At 45.1% G+C, this 23,774-nt stretch overlaps 1 protein-coding gene and 1 long non-coding RNA gene across 3 annotated transcripts; both read left to right on the top strand.

The window, feature by feature from the left end:
* The first annotated feature begins 10,967 nt into the window (after positions 1 to 10,967).
* Positions 10,968 to 15,509, top strand: LOC309360290 (EKC/KEOPS complex subunit LAGE3-like). The gene is made up of 3 exons (XM_081894978.1): positions 10,968 to 11,151; positions 12,377 to 12,505; positions 15,153 to 15,509. The coding sequence occupies exons 1-3, from the start codon at positions 11,090 to 11,092 to the stop codon at positions 15,262 to 15,264; spliced, it is 303 nt and encodes a 100-aa protein (XP_081751104.1). The 5' UTR covers positions 10,968 to 11,089; the 3' UTR covers positions 15,265 to 15,509.
* Positions 15,510 to 17,352: 1,843 nt separating this feature from the next.
* LOC309360327 lies at positions 17,353 to 23,770 on the top strand. Of its 2 annotated transcripts, none has more exons than XR_014163987.1 (3): positions 17,353 to 17,794; positions 17,888 to 17,945; positions 23,607 to 23,770. It is a non-coding gene; the product is annotated as an uncharacterized lncRNA (long non-coding RNA). The 2 variants fall into 2 exon arrangements; XR_014163988.1 differs by lacking the exon at positions 23,607 to 23,770 and adding an exon at positions 19,181 to 19,315.
* Positions 23,771 to 23,774: the final 4 nt, after the last annotated feature.

Below are 23,774 nucleotides of genomic sequence, written 5' to 3'. Positions count from 1 at the left end.
GCGCGCTTTGGGTAAGCAGTTGTCCTCTCTCTTGTACCCTGCCCAGTAGGGCGAAGGGGCTGCGTTCCAGCAGACCACTTATCCGAGTCACGGCACCATAAAATGTAGCACCTCTGCTTGTGGTTAACGCTTAGCTGGAATGAAATATTCAACGCAGCAATAGAGAAATTAAAATATTAATTTATTTGTCAGACAAATAAATGAGAGGCACAGTGGTATATGGTTACCAAGCTCTGGCCTGGCCTCCTGCCATTCTGGCCAGCACTTATATTCCCTTAATCCAGCCCCCTTTGCTCCTCCTGTGGCTGCCTCTGTCCAATCAGCCTGGTTGGAATTCCTATTGGCTGTTTGGTAGAACCAATCACAAAAGATACACCCACAAAAGATACACCCATTTCCTTGCCCTTATAAGGGAGACAAAGAGCTATATATATGACATATAAGTAATAATATATCTTACATGGAATCTTAATTACCAGCTCACCTCTTGCCCTATTGCCTTCTAAAACAAATGTTTAATCTTACATTTTTATGTTCAACAGATGTCAAGGATCTTGAGTTCACATCAACATTGAAAGATTTCCTTCATTTAAGGTTTCTAAACAAATGCCTGACAACTATATATCAAGAGTGCTTGGATGGCGTCTTCTGTCTGGCAGGGGGGCTAGGCTGGTGGCTGACTTAATTTCAGGATAAATACAACTCTTACAACCATATCAAATAAGAATCTAGCATTCCTTAAATCCTTTGCATAATTACATTTAAGCCAATATATTTAAGCTAATATATTTCATACATTATCATAGGTAGCCTCTTAAAAGAATAAAGCTTCTCAAAGTAAAAAGGAAGGAACTCAGTAAAAAACAGCTTTTAAAAGAAGCCTCTTTAGTTTACACCCCTCCTTTCACCCCCCTTTCCAGCCTAAAAATAAAGTAGAAAGAAGCTTCTTCTCCAGCCAAGCCAGTTGCCTTTCCCCAACATTTTATTGCCCTTTTTAACTCTCTCAGTTTAAGAAAGAAACAGCTTTAGAAGATTTCCTAAAAATGTTCTCCTTTTTCTGTCAGCTAAATGTTTTTTTTTTCATTTGCTCCTGGCCTTAGAGAATTCAGCTCAAGGTTTAACGTGAGGCCCATTGGTATCATTTTACTTATTTACCCATTCTTAATAGTGTTTTTTCAGCCTTGGGGCAGCATATGTAATTCTCCCTTTTTATGACTTTGAGAATTGTTTTTCTTCTATAAATCAATGGGGCCCTCTTGTCTTAGGAGAAAACCTCTTGCCAAGGTTTTTTCTGCCTGGCATGAAACATTTTGAAAATCTAAGCCCATTTAATTTAGGAACCTGATCAAGATATAAGCCAATATAAGTCTTGATTAAAAATGCAGTCTATATTCAGATGCCACAATACAACAAATGTTCACTCCTAATCTCCATAGTTGGCAATTTTAAATGTTGCTTGTAGATGATAGACAAGACATACAGACAGAAGATAAATAGATTCAGTAACGCCCTAAAAAATGTTAGGAGACGCGATACATTTTAAATTTAAAGGAAACTGAAAGAAAACAAGAAGACCAAAAAAGAATTAATCATAGTAAAACAGGGAGAGTAAATTGTGGACAGATGCTGGACTTTGAGAAAGCCCCCAAAAGAAAGCTTAGCAAAGAAAAACTTAAACTGAAAACTCATATAAAACACCAAGATGAAGATTTTAAAGAGAATCAAGAAAAGCAGATACACCTGATGACTAAAAAGCCAAGGGAAAACAAAGACACATGAAGGAACGTGAGGGGCAAAATCAAGTTTATTTCCCTTTCGACCAACAAGTCTTTGGATGTACAAAGGAGCAGAGGAAAGGTGGAGATGAAGAATAATTGCAGAAAATAGAAGGCTTTTCTTTTAAAAGGCAACTGGAGAAGCCATTTCATCAAAAGAAGGCTGGCGTTTCTGTTGCCGAAGTGATTATTATCATTACTGTTGTTACTATTTATTGAATTTCTATTTATTGAATACCCGAAGGTCTAAGGGCGGTTCACATAAAATATCAAATGTACAAAATCAAAACAGAAAGAAGGACCCCAGAAGGGGTTCCCAGAGTAGAAATAGCAGGAGTCAGGCTAGCCCTGTCCAGAGAGGGGGGCAAGTGGGACACCATCCGAAGCTGATGGAAGGCACTGGGGGTCACTGAGCGCCTCCCCTTGTCTCTCGCCAGAGGTGCAGGGTGACCAAGGCCCTTTCCGGGCCAAAAACAGGCCTAAACCCTGATGGAAATGGAGCCAGAAAAGCAGCTTCTTCCAAGGGCCCCTGGATCTGGTCTGCGACCACTCGCTCCAGAACCTCGCTCCAGAAGTTGGAAAAACCAAGATGGGTAAGATTTTAACACAGGTAAGACTTAGAAGTGAGAAGGGTGGGGGGATCCAGGGGGAAAGAAAGCTGTGCATGTGCTAAAGAGCAAAGCAGAGGCGCAGAAGACAACATAGTTCCATTTAATTTCATTTTAGCTCAGGCTGCCGCTGCCCTGTTGACAAAAATGCTTTGCAGCTATTTTGTGATAGCTTCTTGGGGACTATAGATAAGCTTCTTCGCTAATGTGAATGTGGCTTCCAAGGAGTAGAATAACAAACCCTCTTGAGCAGCTGCTTAAAAGTGGTGGCATTTGGCACATGAAGCCAAACGAATTGTACTTACTGGGCAACTGCAGAAGAGGGTCACCAAAATATTGTTGAGTTTTTGTTCCTTCAGATGTGTATAAATCCAAAAGGTTCCAAACATGCCAGCATTTTGGATCCTTGCCAGTAATTCTGTTCCTAGGGGTATTTAGGTGTTTGGAATACCCATTTTAAAAGCTGGTGCATCAAACTGCTTCCTTTGTCTGTAGCAATTGCCTTGCTGGTTTCAGTGTGAAAAAACAAAGAAGGCATTTTGAGGGTGAATCTACAGGTGGCAATGGGAGAGGCGGCCTGGTAGAGGCATTGGAGTGAGTAGAGGTTTTCACCATTTTGCCAGCCATTTTTAAGCAAAAAAAGTCCAGCAAACGTTTAAGCACAAACATATTCACAATTAGGAAGGATGAGCCGTGACCATTTTTTCCTGTACATAAAGGGCAGATTTTTTTTCCTGCTAATGGTAAGGCTGAAATGACTGAGAAAATATTTGAAATCTTATGAATCCCTGCTCTCTGGCCATTCTTACTCATACATAAGGGGGTGGCTGATTGTTCCACTAATGACCAGAGAGGGCCACACAAAATCATAATAACCCACATTTGTGAAATGTTTTGGAATAGAGGTTTGTACCCTTCAATCCTGTAGATAAAGGAGGCATGTAGCTCCCAATTTTCTTTGCCTGGGGTACATGTATGATTGTTTAATGCAGGGAACATATCCATAAATGCTGCGACTTTATTAGAAATTTAATTTGATCCAAATTGTATTGCTGACTTTTTGGTGAAAACTTGCATGATAGGGTTGAAAGTTGCTGGATTTCCGACAAATACTAAATTCTGGATCCTCGCCAGTACTTCTGTTCCAAAGGTAATATATTTTAAAACCTGCTGTAGTGAACTGCTTCCTTTCCCTGTAACCCTGTAACAAGTGATCTCTAAATGCTCCATCGTAATTATGGCAGCAATACAGTTGTGTGTCTTCTGGCTGAAGGTCAACTAGGTGAGTATCTTGTGCTTGGCTGAGGGGAAAATCTCTGTTGTGTTCTGCTTGCAACTCTTTGTACAAAGATCCTTTCAGGTCGCAGTGAGGGGGACCATTCAAGCACCCTGAGCCTGTTGGAGAAAAGGTAGGCTCTAAATGGAATCATCCATCAAATATGCAAACTAAATATTCCAAAGAGCTTGTATTGAGCAATGTTGGTTATTCAATCCCTTTTTCAGAAGAGCTGCGAACTCGGAAGCCTAATGTGTTCGTTCTCCGTGCTTCTACCTGGAGGGACTTCTCTACCACTGCAGGGGAGGCCCTTTCCTGTGCCATCACCACACAATAAGGTACATCTTTGGGTGGGACAGCCAGCCTTGTTTTGTTCCAGCTCTTATATTTACAGACCTCCCAGAGCTACCTGTGCTGGAAGCAGATCTGCTCCATTGACAAAAGGCAGGGTCAGAGCTCTTGATACATCAAGTGAACATCTGCAGTGCAGGATTGAGAGACACCTGCGACTTGACTGCACTGCTTTAGGTAACCGGCGGTTTTTGCTCCTGTGTCTGGAGGGGAGGGCTGCTCAAGACCCTAGTCTCTTCCAGGTGCATCTCAGGGACGCCAGAAATAGAATTTTGCAAGCCTTCAGGAAACTTAACGGCAAGTGAACTTCATACTCCACAATTCAGTATTCTTTTTCAGTACCATCCTTTTGTGCTGGCTTCTCCATTTCCCCCCGCTTGATCTCTTCACAGTTCTGTCCCAGAGCCCACCACACTCAGGAGAAGCCAGCTCTTCCTGCAGAAGTCAGGTCAGTAAGAACAGCTGTGTTCCAAAAACATTTCTCTGGAGTTGGTGGGACAGGGACAAACTAATGCGTCCAGATTGCTTTTCACAGACCAGCAGAAGGAACTTCCAGGCCCATGAATTCACATTTCGGAGGGACAAACAAAAAGATGAGCATAAAGGCAGAGTTTGAAGACTGGAACCAGTCTCTGTTCTGCCCTGCAAATGAATGGCAGTCAACATGGCACTCTGTGACTTAAACACATCTAGGTGAATATCCCTTGCTAATGGCAAGGGATAAAACCTCGATTGTGTTCTGTCTGCAACTTCATAATTCTTAAGGGTTTTCTTTTTTCCTGAGAGAACATTCTATATTCAGAGTGTTCTCTCAGGTTTTGCTTTTCACCTTGTTGCATTGGCCAAAAAAAAGCAAAAGACGCTGGTGGTTGGCGCTCCTGGTTTCCAGGACGGGGTTCAAGCCCCTGCGGTGTCCCTGCTTACTTCCAATGCAACCTCTCTCTCTCTCTCTCTCTCTCTCTCTCTCTCTCTCCCCCTTAAGAACTAAAAGAAGTAAAGTGCTCCTGTGATGCATCACTGGTGTCTAAGACAAGGTGGATTACATGGATGCTTCCCATCCTAGCACTCCTTGCCATAGGGAACAAAATACTTCTTTTATATATAGTGTAAATATATAAAAGACTGACTCTTAATTTTGCATTGTTTGTTTAGAAAGTAACCTAAATATACAAACGGATCCTATTTAGATTATTCAGAATGTGGAAAAGGCCGGGATGAAAGAGGAAATGGCATGACATTCACTCATTAGCAGAAGAGGAAAAGCAAATATAAGATGCTCAGGTGTCCAATTTTCAGAAGACAGTCGTCAATTTTCAGGGCTATCAGAGGCTTAAGATGTGGACAGGTGGCAGTTCTCTGTATGAAGGTGTCCTCTATTTGAATGGCCGGACATTCCAGGTCTGGCTGAAAGATACAGAAGGAAGAGCAGGGGCACCAAAATTGCCCATCAACAGATAGCACCTTGGCAGCAGACTAAGCACAACCACCTAGGCCACAGTCTTCCCCACTACAGTGAGATGTATAATATTCCCATGTAGAATTATAGGGTGACCCAACACATCAGTCATACTCAAGGCTGTATCATATATCCAGCTAAGTCATACTCTGAGTCACTGAAATCAATGGTTCTAGTGACTATGACTTAGTAGGAGATAAACTACTAATATTTTTAAATGTGCATCTAAGCAACAACATGTCCAATTTCTGCAATTGGGGTTATCTAGGGATGCAATATTATATGTTCAGTCAGCCCCTTTTGTTTTCTCCTGATCAGGAGGAATCCAGTTTGACCCTAAGTAAGTTTACTTTGAAGGAAGTCGGAGTGCTTCCAAAGACTTACTCCATAGTAAGTGCATGTTGGGGTAGGGGTCCCAGGCATTTCCAGACAGGGCTGCTAAGAAAGATCCTTCCAGAGCCACTGCAAGTCAGGGATTCCCAGGCATTAGAAGAACTATCCACCCAGATCTTCAGGAGGGCCAGAATTGCATTTTGCAAAGTTTTCCACATTAGTTTGTGGAAATTTCTTTCTTTCTTCAGGGCAGTATGTTGCTGAAGGGAACGGCACACCTTCCCCAGCAGCGAGAATTCCTACACACACACACACACACACACACACACACACACACAGAGTATATTGGGGAATGGGAGCACCAATGACTCACACTACCTCTTCCAATATTTATTTTAGTGCATGTAATTCCCCTCTTCCAGAAAATTCCAATATTACTGTATTAGAATGAAGAAATGTGACACTCATTTGGTACCAATGTTCTGGGCCTGGTTACATGCCACAGAAGTGCTCTGGCCCTGGCCAGAGACCAACTTGGAATGTTATACATGATTCTATAAACCATCATGTTCACCATAAATCTACAGCAGTACTCATAAACCTCTGTTTTGTTTTTACAGCTTTCTCAGAAAATCAAGCATGTGTGAAAGGCCAAGGCATAGATGCAAAGCACATTTAAAGCACATGGTCTCACCCACACACCCAGAATCGTTGGAACTATACTTTAGCCCTCACAGAGCTACAATGCTCAGCACATTTAAGAAACTACTGTTCCCAGAATCCTCTGGGGAAGCCATGTATTTTAAATGTACAGTGGTACCTCAGATTAAGTACTTAATTCGTACTTAATTCGTTCTAAAGGTAAAGGTACCCCTGCCCGTACGGGCCAGTCTTGACAGACTCTGGGGTTGTGCGCCCATCTCACTTAAGAGGCCAGGGGCCAGCGCTGTCCGGAGACACTTCCGGGTCACGTGGCCAGCGTGACATCGCTGCTCTGGCGAGCCAGAGCCGCACACGGAAACGCCGTTTACCTTCCCACTGGTAAGCGGTCCCTATTTATCTACTTGCACCCGGAGGTGCTTTCGAACTGCTAGGTTGGCAGGCGCTGGGACCGAGCAGCAGGAGCGCACCCCGCCGCAGGGATTCGAACCGCCGACCTTTCGATCGGCAAGTCCTAGGCGCTGAGGCTTTAACCCACGTTCTAGAGGTCCGTAATTAACCTGAAACTGTTCTCAACCTGAAGCACTACTTTAGCTAATGGGGCCTCCTGCTGCTGCCGCGCCGCCGGAGCACTATTTCTGTTCTCATCCTGAAGCAAAGTTCTTAACCTGAAGCACTATTTCTAGTTTAGCGGAGTCTGTAACCTGAAGCGTCTGTAACCCAAGGTACCACTGTATAGGGTGAATGGGACCAAAGTTCCATCTCATTTTCTTGTGTCTCAGATTTCTCCCCTGACAGAGGACATTACCGTATTTTTCACTCTATAACGCGCACCTGACCATAACACGCACATCGTTTTTAGAGGAGGAAAACAAGGGAAAAAACATTCTGAATGAAACAGTGGATGTATCATTTTTGTGCTTCATGCTGTGGCCACAGACATGTGATCTGATGGTGAACTTGGGGTGACCCAATGCAAAAATCCTGAGAATCCCTGTGGATCCATGCTTTGTAACCACGTTTTTGCACCATTGCAGCCCCAGGCAACAGTGGGTGCGTGATTTTTGGGAGGCAGGCTGTAGCCATGGACATGCTATGTGATCTGATGGTGAATTTGGGCTGACCCAATGCAAAGATCCAAGGATCCATGTAGATCCATGCTTTTTAACCATGTTTTTGCACCATTGCAGCCCCAGGCAACAGTGGATGCGTGATTTTTTTGGTGCAGGCTGTAGCCATGGACATGCTATGTGATCTGATGGTGAATTTGGGGTGACCCAATGCAAAGATCCTGAGGATCCATGTGGATCCATGCTTTTTAACCACATTTTAAGTGGGGAGGGAAGGAAAAACACAGAAGGGACAAGGAGCAGGAGAGGGGTGTGCAGAGAAGCAGCTGGCTAAGAATGCAGGAGAGGGGTATAACGGGAGGGAGGAAAGGAAGGCAAAAGTTTTCCCTCACCTACCCACCCAAGCCAGCCAGCTCGCGCGCTCTCTCTCTCTCTCTCTCTCTCTCTCCTCCTGCATGTTTTCAGCAGCACTCTGCTTTCCCCTCTGCTTGCCTGGAGGGGAGGGGCATTCCCTGCTCTTTGTTCCGTTTGAGCAAACACAGCAAGGAAACAGAGGTGGGTGGGCAGTAAGACCCTGAGGCAGAATGCAGGAAAGCAGCCGCTTCCTCTTTTCAGGTTTCCCTTCTCCGAGACGCGCAATTTGATTTTTGCCTGATTTTTTTTGCCATTTGGCTCCAGGAACCACACATTCGCTCAATAACACGCACAGACATTTCCCCTTCCTTTTTAGGAGAAAAAATCTGCGTGTTATAGAGGGGGAAATATGGTAGTTTTCTTGCTGCAACCCATTTCACTATGCAGAGATCTAAAATCAGCAACAAATTAATTACCATTATGTGACCCCTTCTCCCGCAGTTCACTGGAAGACTCCCAGATTACAGGTGTAAAAACTGGGAAAAGTGAATTCAAGTTTAAAGTGCATGCAGATGACCTAGTGATAACAGTGGAAGAACCTAAAACTTTACTCCCTAAAGTAATAGAAAAAATTCAGAATTTTGGGGTAGTGGCAGGATTTAAGCTAAATAGGAATAAAACTAAATTATTAGTTAAAAACATGAAGGAAGAAGAAACAACCAAATTAGAACAAAACATTGAGATTGAAGTCCATAAAAATGTTAAATATTTTGGGATTTGCTTAACATCAAGAAATATAAACCTATTTAAAAATAACTGAAATAATTTGGCTTGAGGTAAAAAGAAATTTAGAAATATGGAGCAGAATGAATCTCTCAATGTTAGGAAAAATATTGGCGATTAAAATGAATGTGTTGCCAAAAATGCTATTTCTTTTTCAATCAATACCAGTCATCCTGAAAGATGAATGCTTTAAAAAATGGCAGAAAGAGATTTCAAGATTTATCTGGGAGGGGGGCAAAAAGCCAAGGCTAAAACATAAAATACTTACAGATGTAAAAGATAGTGGCGAGTTTGCCCTCCCAGACCTTAAATTGTATTATGAATCTGCTTGTTTGGTATGGATCAGGGACTGGATGAGATTGGATAAGGAAGAGGCATTAGAACTAGAAGGACTTGACAACAGATTTGGCTGGCACACATACTTATGGTACAGGAAAGGGAAGGTTCATAGAAGTTTTTACAACCATATAATCAGGAAATCACTAATGAGAGTATGGGAGAGATACAAAGACTTATTGGAACAAAAGACCCCATGGTGGCTCTCACCACATGAAGCATTACTGCTCAAACCACTTGGAAAGAAAGGAAAATGGCTCACATATGCTGATTTATTAAAGGAACATGTTGGAAAATGGAAATTAAGAGATTATGATGAGATCAAAGACCACTTTCAGAGTTGGTTGCATTATTGACAACTATATGAAACACATAAAGAAGACAGCAAGAAAGGATTTAGTTATACTAGATCTAGGTTTCAAACGGAAGTGATTGAAGGGAAAGTGAAACTACTGAAGGCCGCATACAGCATACTATTAGAATGGGAGACGAAAGATGAAGAGGTAAAATCAGTTATGATTAAATGGGCACAAGATGTAGGTCACAACATTATGATGGATGATTGGGAAAAATTATGGAAAACCGACTTAAAATTTACAGATTGTTCCCTACTGAAGGAGAATTACATGAAGATGGTACACAACACCAGTGCAGTTTGGGAAAATGTACAAAGCTAGTTCAAATATATGATGGAAGTGTAAGGAAAAGGAGGGGGCGTTTTATCATATGTGGTGGGATTGTAAGGTAATTAAATTTTTTGGGGAAATGATATACAACGAATTGAAGAAAATTTTCCATTTAACATTTGTTTAAAAACCCGAGGCATTTTTGTTGGGGATTGTAGGGAAAGACCTGCCAAAAAAGTTGAAAAACATCTTCATGTATGCGACAACGGCCGCGAGAGTTCTGGTAGCACAAGGATGGAAGACTGAAGAAACCCCAACTAAAGAATCATGGCAAGAAAAATTGATGGACTATGCAGAATTGGCAAAACTGACATATAAGCTACGGGACAAGGATAACTGTGACTTTAAGGATGAATGGGAACCCTTTACAAAGTATCTGAAGACCCAACAAAGCGAACTGGACTCCTTGGCTGGTTTTGAATAAACATTTACAAACTTTTTATTGATAATAATCAGCTAAATAGTTTGAGGATCTTTGTAACATGCAGAAAACAGTATTCTTTGAGAAACCAAAGACTGGAACTGAGGGAAGTCTGGGGTGGGTGGGTTTTGTGTGGGAGGGGGAGAGGGAAGAAAAATGGGGGGGGGGACAAGGATGATATATTTTTGGATAATATGTCTTGTTATAATTTTGAATAAAAAAAAATTAAAAGAAAAAAGGAGGATTCCCCCGCTGCCCAGCTCAGCCAGAGGAGGGAGCCTTCCACAAGGAGGCAGAAGGGGTGGGCAGAGCGCTGCCTCGTGCTTTTTTGCCGCCTGAAGCAGGTCCTTTGCCCTGCCTCCTCAGTGGGCCGGCTCTGATTATTTGGTACAGAAAGCCAAAATCGCGTGTAGTCAAAACACATTGGGTGCAATGGCATGCCAGATTGCCCAAGTCTTTCCCCCAGATCCTTTCAAACCCATTTCTTTATTAACAACAACTGATGAGCGTAGAAAGCTGAAAAGGTGCAAGTTAAATGCACGCAAATGGCGGGATTGCTGTACTTAATACCAAAAGTGACTGGCCAATTGGCAAGCTAAGCTCTCAAGTTTTGCTTTCGTGTTTATTGCTCTTCTACGGAAAACCCCCAACCATAGCTGTTAACTTTCGGATTTGAAAATAAGAGATCAGCAGCCTCCCCTGTCCCGGTGACAGTCTACGGGATATCTAACAATCCGGGATAGCAGCGGGAAACGGCGCTGGAATAAGCAAAAAAAGGAAAGGTTGACAGCTATGTCCCCAACCCGCCACACATCGGGCATATTTCCCTATAATATTCATAAACGCCTATTGCTCGCCGCCAGCTCCTCTCCGACGCTGCTACAGCTAAGGCTGGTGGATTCCGAAGGATCCTCCCACGTGGGCTGGCCGCTCCCTGGGATCCGCCTCCGGGGGAGGAGGGGGAGGCGGCGGCGGCGGCGATGGAAGGAGCGGCGGCGGCGGCGGCCGGAGGGAGCGCTGTGTCCCGGCCAGGCCTCGCCTTGTATCCGGCGGAAAAGCAGCAGCATTGCGCCCGCGGAGGAGGGGGCGGGCTGGGCTCTCGGACGCCTGGGTCCCTTGGAGGGAGGCTTCGCGGTCCCCCCCCTCCTTGTCTCCAAGAGGGGCGGGCATTCCTGCTCGGGGCCTCCTTTCCGGGGGGGGTAGTAGTTTCCCGGACTAGATTGGGGGGAGGACAGCGCCGGGATCGCGGGGCGAGGGGGGGGATCAGGCCCCCGGCTGCCTCGGTGCGGCCTCATCCTGCCTGGAGGAAGCGGGAGGGGCAAAGGCGCTTGAAATGGGTTTCTCCGATTGCACATCGAAAGGGGATTTCAGCTCCTGCCCAAATACCCGCCTTTGTGGTGCCAGAAGCGCAAAAACCTCGCCCAGTCCTGCAACTGAAACACGGATGTGCGCCGTAAAAATAAAATAGAAACGGGTCCTGTGTTGTAGGTTCAGATGAGAAGTGCGGTTAGGATCCGGCAGGTTGGGCACTCTTGCTGGGGGGGGGGGGCAGGGGGCCGGAGTCCCTGGTCACTTGCCAGGGTCTTGCTGAAGGGACTCTTAAGCGCAGACCCACCACATGCATTTGAAAGAAGTGCACGTGTGCTAAGTTGCATTTCCAGAGCTGCTGGGAAATCAAGGTGGTGGGTTGACAGGGTTTCATCCGCAAAGTATTATGGGCACTTTGTAGCTTTGTAGGGGGTAAGCTGCAGTGCCCAGGATTCTTTGGGGAGAGAAATGGGGATAAGTTGCCCTTTAATGCTTTTTGACCCCTAACTGCTAATAGGACAGAATGATGACTGAGAGGGGTGAAGGGAAAGAGGGAGGAAGGCCTTGAATGAAATCCACATGCCCTGGGCCCTCTCCTCTTCTAGTTATAACACATCTTCCCCTGCTTCCCTGATGCAAAACCCCCCTCTAAAAATAGTAAGCGAAAGAGATCGGCACAAAAGTGGTCCCCCTCTGCCCTCCACCCTGCAATTTGAACATTGGTCTTGAGTTTTCTCCCATCCACAGTCATGGAGAAGCAGGGATTCTAATCCATGTCAGAGCTCTGCTGTCAAAAACCGGGGACTAGAAGCTCTCCCAGAAATATTAAACATAGAATACAAAGGTGACCTTGAATAGAGAGAGTGTCTTTTGTTGGAAAGGTAGGCAGTGTGCGCCTGTATGGGGGGGGGGGATTTTCTTGTACGTTTTATGCTCCTTATCGCTACCCCCAACATCAGTGAGCTGAGGATCCCTTTCCCATCATCATCATTGGCCCAGATTGCACTGGGCTCCCTGGCCCCTGACCCTGAGCCCCGCAAAGAAGGGATCAGCAAGGAACTGGATGTGACGGAGGACATCTTGCATGTGTGAGTATTGGCCAGGCGCCCACTTCTACAAGAGGCAAGGTGTGGCGACAGTCGGGGCAGATGGTGGGCTCTGAGTCCCGGGTGCAGCCTGCTGGAAGGTCTCCTGCACAAGCTGCAGGAGGATGAGAGACAAGGTGGTGCCGTAATGGATGACATGTTGGACTTGAACCAGGGTTAAACAACAACAACAACAACAGTTTTTATTATTTGTATCCCACCCATCTGACCAGGTTGCCCCAGCCACTCTGGGCAGCTTCCAATAGATATAAAAACATAAAACATTAAAAACTTCCCTATACAAGGCTGCTTTTAGATGTCTTCTAAAAGTTGTATAGTTATTTATTTCCTTGACGTCTGATGGGAGGACGTTCCACAGGGCAGGTGCCACCAGCAAGGAGGCCCTCTGTCTGGATCTCTGTAACCTCATTTCTCACAGGAAGGAACTGCCAGAAGGTCCTTGGAGCTGAACCCTTTTGAATGAGTCTGTTCTTGGCCTGCAGGGCTGTATTGAGCATAACCTGGAGGCAGAGTGGGGTGCAAGTAAAAGAAAGTGGTGTGCTGAGCAAGACGTGTGTTTGGATCCATGTGCTTCTGCACACAGGACAACTTCCTGGGGACGGAGGAATCTGTCTCTCATCCATTTAGCACAGGACCATCTGCAGTTTTTCAGGGGGACAGACAGGCAGAGCTCCCAGACCTACCAGGGATTGACCATCTGCATGCAAAGTGGCTGCTCTCCCACTGAGCTGGGGCCCTTCTGCACCCCAACCTTCTGTTGTCTCCCCTTGCTGACTTAGCTGCCAAAATCATTCATCTCTCACACCACTCCAATAACATGATGCTCATCCCTGTCTGCTCCCGGATGCATCACAAACGCCTTGCTCTTGCCTTCAGAGCCCTTTGTGGTCATGCTCTCCCATCCTTAGGACAGCATTCTTGTATCCTGAGACATCTCTGCCTGTGAGCTTTGCTCCTCAACCTCTAGATGTCTTCTGTACCCTGAAACAACTCTGCGTTTTCCTCCCTGCTGCCCCATATGCCTGGTACCCCCTCTCAGAACCCCTCTGGGCATCCTCCTCGCTTATTTCCTTCAAGTCCTTCCTCCCATCACCTTTCCCATGAAGCCCTTGGAGCAGCGACACTGCAGCAGCCAGGCCTCTAACTAAAGCTCAGCACTTGTCAGTCAAATCATCGCCTCCTTTGCCTACCCCCACATCCCTCTCCTTCCCCATTTTAGCCAAATTTTAAACAGTAAGCCTGTCAGGGCAGAGATCTATCCCCTTGAATTTTATGTAAAGTGCTATACAAGCTGATGATACTATACAGGTGAAACTCTGAAAATTAGAATATCGTGGAAAAGTTCATTTAATTTCAGTAATTCAACTGAAAGGGTGAAACTAATATATGAGATAGACTCATGACATGCAAAGTGAGATATGTCAAGCCTTTATTTGTTATAATTGTGATGATTATGGCGTACAGCTGATGAAAACCCCAAATTAACAATCTCAGAAAATTAGAATATTAAATGAAATCAGCAAAACAAGGATTGCAAATGGAGCAATATTGGACCTCTGAGAAGTAGAAACATGCATATGTACTCAGTACTCGGTTTGGGCCCCTTTTGCATCAATTACTGCCTCAATGCGGTGTGGCATGAATGCTATCAGCCTGGGGCACTGCTGAGGTGTTATGGAAGACCAGGATGCTTCAATAGCAGCCTTCAGCTCTTCTGCATTGCTCAGTCTCATGTCTTTCATCTTTCTCTTGGCAATGCCCCATAGATTCTCTATGGGGTTCAGGTCAGGTGAGTTTGCTGGCCAATGAAGCACAGTAACCCCATGGGCATTGAACCAGGTTTTGGTACTTTTGGCAGTGCAGGCAGGTGCCAAGGTCCTGTTGGAAAATGAAGTCAGCACCCCCATAAAGCTCGTCTGCGGAAGGAAACACAAAGTGGCTCCCCAAATCTCTTTTCTGATGAGAGCAGCTTTTGCATCTCATTTGGAAACCAAGGACCCAGAGTGGAGGAAGAATGAGAGAATGGAAGAATGAAGTCCAGTGTGAAGTTTCCACAGTCTGTGTTGATTTGGGGAGCCATATCATCAGCTGGTGTTGGTCCACTGTGCTTCATTTAAGGCCAGGGTCAACGCAGCTGTCTACCAGGAGATGTAGTTAGAGGCAGCAGCCAGGCCTCTAACTAAACCTCAGCACTTGTCAGTCAAATCATCACTTCCTTTGCCTGCCCCCACGTCCCTCCTTCCTCTGTTGTACCAAATTTTAAACTGTAAGCCTATCAGGGCAGAGATCTACCCCTCGTATTTTCTGTAAAGTGCTATACAAGCTGATGATACTATATGGAGGAGGAGGAGGATAATAAGAATAATTCCTCCCTTCCTCTCTGTTCTGTACTTTGCATTCTGGTAGTGCTATAATAATAATTAAGTGAAACAGTATATTTTCTGGCATCCAAATCTATTGGACCAGTTGCCCAGTGTCTGCCAAGAGTAAAAGGGAAGCTGAAGGACCGGAATAGAATGAGGATATTGGCAGAAGGAGTGGCAGGTTCATTGGACTCTTAAGTGTAGTGCAAGTGTTGACGTTTTATGTTCCAGTCTGCACAAAATATATATATTTTATTTTTTTGCAGTCGATGGAGAGCAGATGAAGCCCGGATTCTGCGTGTGTCCATCAGCTCCTTCCTGGAGCATCTCTGCCTGGTGGTGGAAACTATGGACCTGTTTGGGCCTCCTGTGGCTTGATAGATGGTTGCAACAGGAAGCTTCCCAATAATCTTGGCTGGACTCTGGACTTGCCCATGGGCTACTGATATCAGAGGAGGCGCTGAACATGCCATCCTTAGAGCCAAGATGTTGCTTTGTGTTCTGGACATACTCTTGGACATTGATAGATTTTGTGTGCTGAGAAGCAGGCAAGCCTGGGACTGCCTTGATATAAGACAAAGTACATAGAATCGGAGCTTTAATAAATTGTCCAGTGTGCTTTACTTTATAGTCTGTATGTGTTAACTGATTAAGTATATTTGAGCCGGCTCACCATATTGATGAATCAATTACACAAACACAAGCAAAATCTTAATCAGAGTGTTTCTCCAGGTGTTCCTGACTCCAGTTCTCTGCAGCCCCATCCAGCATGGCCGAGGGTCAGAGATAAAGGGAGTTTTAGTCCTTGCAGCACCTGGACAGAAACAGGTTCCCCATCCCCATTGCTGCGTCTCTCTGTCTCTCTTGCCACCAGGGGGAAAGCAGCTAATAGCTGGCAGTGAGAAAGAGGAGGGGGCCAAGTGACAGAAGAGCCAAGTGACAGAAGGCCTTGAAGTCCTTTTTATATAGCAAGATTTGCCTTTTTTCTTTCTTTCTGGCAGGGCTCCTACTTCTCCGCTGTCCGGGGCGATCTTAAAATGCTGGCGGGCGGCAGCGAAGGCTTCGCTTCCGCCCGCCAGCATTTTAAAATCGCCCCGGGACAGCGGAGGAATTCTCCGCTGTCCCGGGGCGATTTAAAAGCCCCTGGGAAGGCAGGCAGGGGGGACAAAGACTTTTGCCCCCCGCCCGCCTTCAGAAGAGGTCCAGGACTTTGGCTTGTATAGTCTTTGTCGCCCTGCCTGCCTTCCCGGGAGAGCGGAGAAACGCAGCGCTTCAAAAGCCCTCCGGGACAGCGGAGAAATGCGCTGCGTTTCTCCGCTCTCCCGGGAAGGCATGCAGGGGGGAGCAAAGACCTTTGCCCCCCGCCCGCCTTCAGAATCTACAGGTGGCAATGGGAGAGGCGGCCTGGTAGAGGCATTGGAGTGAGTAGAGGTTTTCACCATTTGGCCAGCCATTTTTAAGCAAAAAAAGTCCAGCAAACGTTTAAGCACAAACATATTCACAATTAGGAAGGATGAGCCATGACCATTTTTTCCTGTACATAAAGGGCAGAAAATGTCTGCTAATGGGAAGGCTGAAATGACTGAGAAAATATTTGAAATCTTATGAAACTCTCTGACCATTTTTACTCATACATAAGGGGGTGGCTGATTGTTCCACTAATGACCGGAGAGGGCCACACAAAATCATAATAACCCACATTTGTGAAACATTTTAGAATAGAGGTCTGAACCCTTCAATCCTGTAGATAAAGGAGGCATGTAGCTCCCAATTTTCTTTGCCTGGGGTACATGTATGATTGTTTAATGCAGGGAACATATCCATAAATGCTGCGACTTTATTAGAAATTTAATTTGACCCAAATTGTATTGCTGACATTTTGGTGAAAACTTGCACGATAGGGTTGAAAGTTGCTGGATTTCCGACAAATACTAAATTCTGGATCCTCGCCAGTACTTCTGTTCCAAAGGTAATATATTTTAAAACCTGCTGTAGTGAACTGCTTCCTTTGCCTGTAACCCTGTAACAAGTGATCTCTAAATGCTCCATCGTAATTATGGCAGCAATACAGTTGTGTGTCTTCTGGCTGAAGGTCAACTAGGTGAGTATCTTGTGCTTGGCTGAGGGGAAAATCTCTGTTGTGTTCTGCCTGCAACTCTTTGTACAAAGATTCTTTCAGGTCGCAGTGAGGGGGACCATTCAAGCACCCTGAGCCTGTTGGAGAAAAGGTAGGCTCTAAATGGAATCATACATCAAATATGCCAACTAAATATTCCAAAGAGCTTGTATTGAGCAATGTTGGTTATTCAGTCCCTGTTTCAGAAGAGCTGCAAACTCAAGAGCCGAATGCCATCGCTCTCCGTGCTTCTACCTGGAGGGACTTCTTGTGTCGGGACACCACTGCAGGGGAGGCCCTTTCCTTTGCCATCACCACACAATAAGGTACATCTTTGGGTGGGACAGCCAGCCTTGTTTTGTTCCAGCTTTTTTTTCTTACACACCTCACAGAGCTACCTGTGCTGGAAGCAGATCTGCTCCAATGACAAGTAAGAGGCAGGGTCAAAGCTCTTGATGCATCAAGTGAACATCTGCAGTGCAGGATTGAGAGACACCTGCGACTTGACTGCGCTGCTTTAGGTAACCGGCTGTTTTTGCTCCTGTGTCTGGAGGGGAGGGCTGCTGAAGACCCTAGTCTCTTCCAGGTGCATCTCAGGGACGCAAGAAGTAGAATTTTGCAAGCCTTCAGGAAACTTAACGGCAAGTGAACTTCACACTCCAAAATTCAGTGATCTTTTCCAGTACAATCCTTTTGTGCTGGCTTCTCCATTTCCCCCCGCTTGATCTCTTCACAGTTCTGTCCCAGAGCCCACCACACTCAGGTGAAGCCAGCTCTTCCTGCAGAAGTCAGGTCAGTAAGAAGAGCTGTGTTCCAAAAACATTTCTCTGGAATTGGTGGGAAAGGGCCGGGGACAAACTAATGAGTCCAGATTGCTTTTCACAGACCAGCAGAAGGAACTTCCAGGCCCATGAATTCACACTTCGGAGGGACAAATAAAAAGGTGAGCATAAAGGCAGAGTTTGAAGACTGGAACCAGTCTCTGTTCTGCCCTGCAAATTAATGGCAGTTAACATGGCACTCTGTGACGTAAACACATCTAGGTGAATATCCTTTGCTAATGGCAAGGGATAAAACCTTGATTGTGTTCTGTCTGCAACTTCATCATTCTTAAGGGTTTTCTTTTTTCCAGAGAGAACATTCTGTATTCAGAGTGTTCTCTCAGGTTTTGCTTTTCACCTTGTTGCATTGGCCAAAAAAAAGCAAAAGACGCTGGTGGTTGGCGCTCCTGGTTTCCAGGACGGGGTTCAAGCCCCTGCGGTGTCCCTGCTTACTTCCAATGCAACCTCTCTCTCTCTCTATCTATCTATCTATCTATCTATCTATCTATCTCTCCCCCTTAAAAACTAAATGAAGCCAAGTGCTCCTCTGATGCATCACTGGTGTGTGTCTAAGACAAGGTGGATTACATGGATGCTTCCCATGCTAGCACTCCTTGTCATAGGGAGCAAAATACATACAGGTGAAACTTGGAAAATTAGAATATCGTGGAAAAGTTAATTTATTTCAGTAATTCAACTTAAAAGGTGAAACTAATATATGAGATAGACTCATGACATACAAAGTGAGATATGTCAAACCTTTATTTGTTAGAATTGTGATGATTATGGGATACAGCTGATAAAAACCCCAAATTAACAATCTCAGAAAATTAGAATATTGTGAAAAGGTGCAGCAGCTATTCAATCCATAACACCTGCAAGGGGTTCAGTAGGAAGCACAATCCTGGGGAAGGCTGCTGACCTGACAGTTGTGCAGAAAGCCATCATTGAGACTCTCCGTAAGGAGGGAAAAGCCTCAAACGGTAATTGCCGAAGAAGTTCCCAAACTTTGTTCCCAAAGTGCTGTATCAAAGCACATTAATGGAAAGTTATGTGGAAGGGAAAAGTGTGGAATAAAAAGGTGCACAAGCAGCAGGGATGACCACAGCCTGGAGAGGATTGTCAGGAAAAGACCATTCAAACATGCTGGGGACTTTCACAAGGAGTGGACTGAGGCTGGAGTTAGTGCATCAAGAGCCACCACACACAGATGGATCCTGCAGATGGGCTTCAAATGTCGTATTCCTCTTGTCAAGCCGCTCCTGAACAAGAAACAACGTCAGAAGCATCTTGCCTGGGCTAAATAAAAAAAGAACTGGTCTGTTGCTCAGTGGTCCCAAGTCCTCTTTTCTGATAGGAGCAACTTTTCCATCTCATTTGGAAACCAAGGACCCAGAATCTGGAGGAAGAATGGGGAGCCACACAGTGCCAGATGCTTGAAGTCCAGTGTGAAGTTTCCAATGCCAGATGCTTGAAGTCCAGTGTGAAGTGTTGATTTTGTGGGAATGTTCAGGGGTGCAGGAGAGGATATATTGTGAGATTATATCCTAATCCAACTTGTGCTAACAAGTTCCCAAAATATCAGCAGAGTTTATGACATTCCCTTTTAAAGTTCGCAACGGTAACGTCTGCACAGGTTCGCTAGAACCTCTATAATAATTACTCTGGTAATTACTCTGAAAATGAGCATGAACTTCAATAAAAGCAAAATAATGGTCTTCGGGAATTCTTGTAAGATATATAGTTGGGTTTTTGGTGGGAAACATATCCAGCAGGTATTCAGATTCAACTGTTTGGGGGTCACTTTCCATCACAGGCTCCGGTGGTCCTCGCACTGCGCAGTGGCGGTAAATGCCAGCCAGCTGTCTATGCAGGCCATATTGTGCTTTTCTGTAACAAGAGGTAACCAACACATATCTTCTGCTTTCAAGGTTTTTAATGCTAAAGTTAGAGCCAAACTGCTCTATGGAATTTCAATCTGGATGTCAGGGTTTACCCAGTCAGCGGAACGAGTGCAGGCAGCCTTTCTATTGAAGATTTTTGCTGTCCCACTCTATGTACCTTACGCAGCCTTGTTGTGTCTAGAGGGAGGCCAACATAAGCTAGAGACAGTTGCCTGGATGAGTTTTCTTTTATGCTGGCTAAACATTTGTTTTTCAGCAGACAAAGATACTTTACTTAGCAAAGTTTTGTCAGACCCCTTCCCTTCACTTCTCCAGGGCTACAACTGTTTTGCACAAAGTTGGGGCAACTTGGGCTTTCAGAGGATTTCCTGGGTGCTGGGGCTTTTCCAATCACCAAGGCCATGTGAAAAGTGAAAGAAAGTGAGCAGTTGGGTCCCACAAGGATCAGAACTGCTATTATTTCATTTATTCATTTTGTGATCTGGAATTAGTGCTGGAGACTATAGAAAAAGGAACTGAAAATGAAATGGTCAGTATTGTAATGTCCCTGTACAGTTCTATAGTGTGGTCCCATCTGGAATACTGTGTACAGTTTTGGGTGCCATATCTCTAAAACGAATATGGCATAGCTGGGAAAAGTGCCAAAGAGGGTGCTCTCGCTCTGTGTGGGATGGTCATTCTCTTACATGGAGTGTGTGGCTTGGGGGGGGGGATGCACAGTGCTGGGGATGGCAGACACATTCTTTGCCAGTCTGATCAGCCAGATCAATCCTGGTGATCAACAGGGTGATAGATGTGGCAACCAGATTGCTCTTACATCCAGAATTGGGCAACTAAATGATTAAGGGGGTACAGTGCTTTTCCTTTGAGAAAAGGCTGAAGAGTTTGGAAATGTTCAGTCTATAAAAGAGGTCAGAAAATTAAATAAGATAAAAGTGGTTAGAGATAACTTTTCATCACTCTCCCAAAATACTGACCTCAAGGGCACCCAGCGAAAGGAAGAACCACTTTATTCCATGAGAGATTAAACCACAATGAAGATTTGATGATGGCCACAGGAAAAAAATATTATTGGGACAAAAATTCTGGCCCACTGGTCTTATGTACCCGTTTAAAATTAACTTTGGGAAATTATTCCAATAAAAGAGACGACGCCAATATATAGAGCTTTCTTAGTGACATTTCTGAGCAATTGCACAGAAAGGTAGAGACAGAGACACTGAATTAAAGCTGATCATTTATCATTTTCCTGTATAATTTTATATACATTTGTGCCAAGAGAAAGGCGAAATGGATAGAACTAGCAGGATACACACAGGTGAAGGGTTCGATATTAAAAAACTATAGTTTAAACATTTACTTAATAGTCACAAAGATCAAATAAGCACAACTTTCTTTTGCAGAGGTCATCCTGCAATTAACTATCAGCCTCATGCAGCCTTCTCCTCTGTCTGTCCACATGCTCATCACATGGAGACCTGAAAGCATAATGCAGAGAATTATATGCTGAACTTACGTTCTTCATTCCTCCTTTCATAACAACTTTCCCTAAACATTTGTCTGATCTTTTAGGAAGATATTTCAGGCTTTAGGTGCCATCATAACACTAATGTTTCAAAAATGATAACAACATGGCATTTTTGACAACTGGAAAAGGCACTTCAGGTGTGGTGTGGTGGTTATGAGCAGTGGACTCAGTGGCGAAGCTGCAAGCTCTGGCACTGGAGGCAGAGAGCATCTGGGGGCATGGCTTGCGCGCATCACAGGAGGCATGGAGTGTGTCCCGGGGTGTGGTGCGCTGCATGTGGGGGTGTGGTGTGCATCCCGGGGGCGTGGCGAACATCCTGGAGACGAGGTGTGCCGCCAGTGGGGACGTGGTGCCTGGTGCGCCAAGGGAGTACGGCACGTGTCTGGGGGTGGCTGCGATGGCACCTCAACAGAATGGTGGTGCCAGGTGCAGTGGGTTCACGCCACACCCCTTCCTCCGCCACTGGGTGGACTCGTAATCTGGTGAACCCGGTTTGCTTCCCCGCTCCTCCACATGCAGCTGCTGGGTTACCTTGGGCTAGTCACACTTCTCTTGAAGTCTCTCAGACTCACTCACCTCACAGGGTGCCTGTTGTGGGGGAGGAAGGGAAAGGAGATGGTTAGCCGCTTTGAGACTCCTTAAAGGGAGTGAAAGGCGGGATATGAAGTCCAAACTCTTCAGGCTGCTATTATTGCACTAAGATACACTGTGGGACGAACAGATACTTCACTTTGTTAACGGAGAAATCTGAGGGCTCCCTTGGACAAAAAACAAGGATACCAGCCAGGAATACCAGAGCAAACAGCAGCCGGTAGGCTTGGTCTTTATTGTAGACCTTCACGACAGGACTCCCACCTGCCACAAGGTGGAACAAGATGGAAGCCCTGAACAAAAGAGCCCCCAAACTTTTATTAGCTGCTAATCTCTATGTTACACCCCCCAAACTACACCACTAATACATCATGGTTACATCATGAAAGGGGAGGTCTGGTGGCAGTAATCTAAGCATCTTGGACCCTTCCCCATGGTTCTCCTTGCCCTCCACCAAACACCCATCAAGTGAAGCAAAAGAGATATTTGCATTTCCCTGTTTCCCAGCCAAGTTAATCACACCCTTTTCTCTTCATCTGGGTTTGTTATTTCTGGAAGGGCTACCTGTCTGGCACTCAGGTTGCCAGGAATTATCACTCAGGCAGAGGGGCTGCTGAGTAGCTGAGCTCACATGTCTATATGAATTTCTGAAGTTTTCCCAGTGAGCCAGTACACAGATACATTTATCAGTGAATTGTTACATTTGGTATTGTGCAGCAGAGGCCCTTGGAATAGATAGGATGAAGTGTTTTGTGGGGACAAATCACAAAAGTCACAAAAGTGATTGTGCTGATTTTGGTAGTGGGCTGCATGAGCATGATATCTGCTGGAGGGGCAACCCCCCCAACCTATACATAAATTCCTGCAAGAACTTAGACTGCACTCTTCCCCAAAACATGTTATCAAGGACTGGAAAAAGAGAACTGCAACATGCTTAGGTCACAAGATGATGCAGGTGTTTCCCCAAAACCATCTGCATTTGGGTGACTCAAATGGACTCAAACATTGACATGAGACAGCCACTGTAGCATCAGAGTGGAGGTAACTAAAGAAAAGATGATCCTTTGGGGGGGCGCTAACCAAATCTGCCCCCCTTCCCACGCATGTTCCAGCATGGCAGGGGGTTGGACTAGATGGCCCTTGTGGTCTCTTACTGCTCTATGATTCTATGATTCTAGTATAGTGCATTGTTCCATTAGTTCAGGCATAGGCAAACTCGACCCTCCAGATGTTTTGGGACCACAATTCCCATCATCCCTGACCACAGGTCCTGTTAGCTAATGATCTTGGGAGTTGTAGTCCCAAAACATCTGGAGGGCCGAGTTTGCCTATGCTTGCATTAGATAGATATTGTTGCTATTTTTTAAACTTAAGGTTATGTATACAGTAGCTGGCATCTATTTGTCTTTGAGCTAACATGGTGTCGTGGTTAAGAGTGGTGGACTCGTAATCTGGAGAGCCAGGTTCGTTTCGCCGCTCCTCCACATTCAGTCTACTGGGTGATCTTGGGCCAGTCACACTTCTTTCTGAACTCTCTCAGCCTGACCTACCTCACAAGGTATCTGTTGTGGGGGTGGAAGGGAAAGGAGATTTTTAGCCGCTTTGAGACTCCTTAAAGGTAGAGAAAAGCAGGATATAAAAACCAACTCCATGAATAAGAATTCTGCCATGATGATGGAAACTATGTGTTTAGATTTTGCTGTATAATACCAACCTGTGGAATATGACAGTTCGCAGTTTCAAAATCTCTTTGGCCACAGTGGATTGACAATCTGGACACACAAAAACCTCTGGAAGATCTTTTGAATCAATGCCTATGCAAAAGCAATCCTTGCAGCTTCCTTCACAGTAAATCATAGATTGGTCACACTCACCACTGGGCCTCCTGCACCCTTCCTTCAAAAAACGTATTGACCAGTTGCCTTCAA

This window comes from Podarcis melisellensis, assembly GCF_964234715.1.
Source record: "Podarcis melisellensis genome assembly, chromosome: 17".
NCBI classification, from domain to species: Eukaryota; Metazoa; Chordata; class Lepidosauria; order Squamata; family Lacertidae; genus Podarcis; species Podarcis melisellensis.
Note: the sequence above shows the minus strand (reverse complement) of the source record. Positions and strands in the feature narration are given on the sequence as shown.

Excerpts from the sequence above, each read along its gene's own strand:
- LOC309360290 (XM_081894978.1), top strand. The coding sequence starts at position 11,090 with ATGGAAGGAGCGGCGGCGGCGGCGGCCGGAGGGAGCGCTGTGTCCCGG. Across the intron at positions 11,152-12,376 it reads TCCCGGCCAGGCCTCGCCTT|TGAGCTGAGGATCCCTTTCC; the intron begins GTATCCGGCGGA and ends CCCCAACATCAG. Across the intron at positions 12,506-15,152 it reads ACGGAGGACATCTTGCATGT|TCGATGGAGAGCAGATGAAG; the intron begins GTGAGTATTGGC and ends ATTTTTTTGCAG.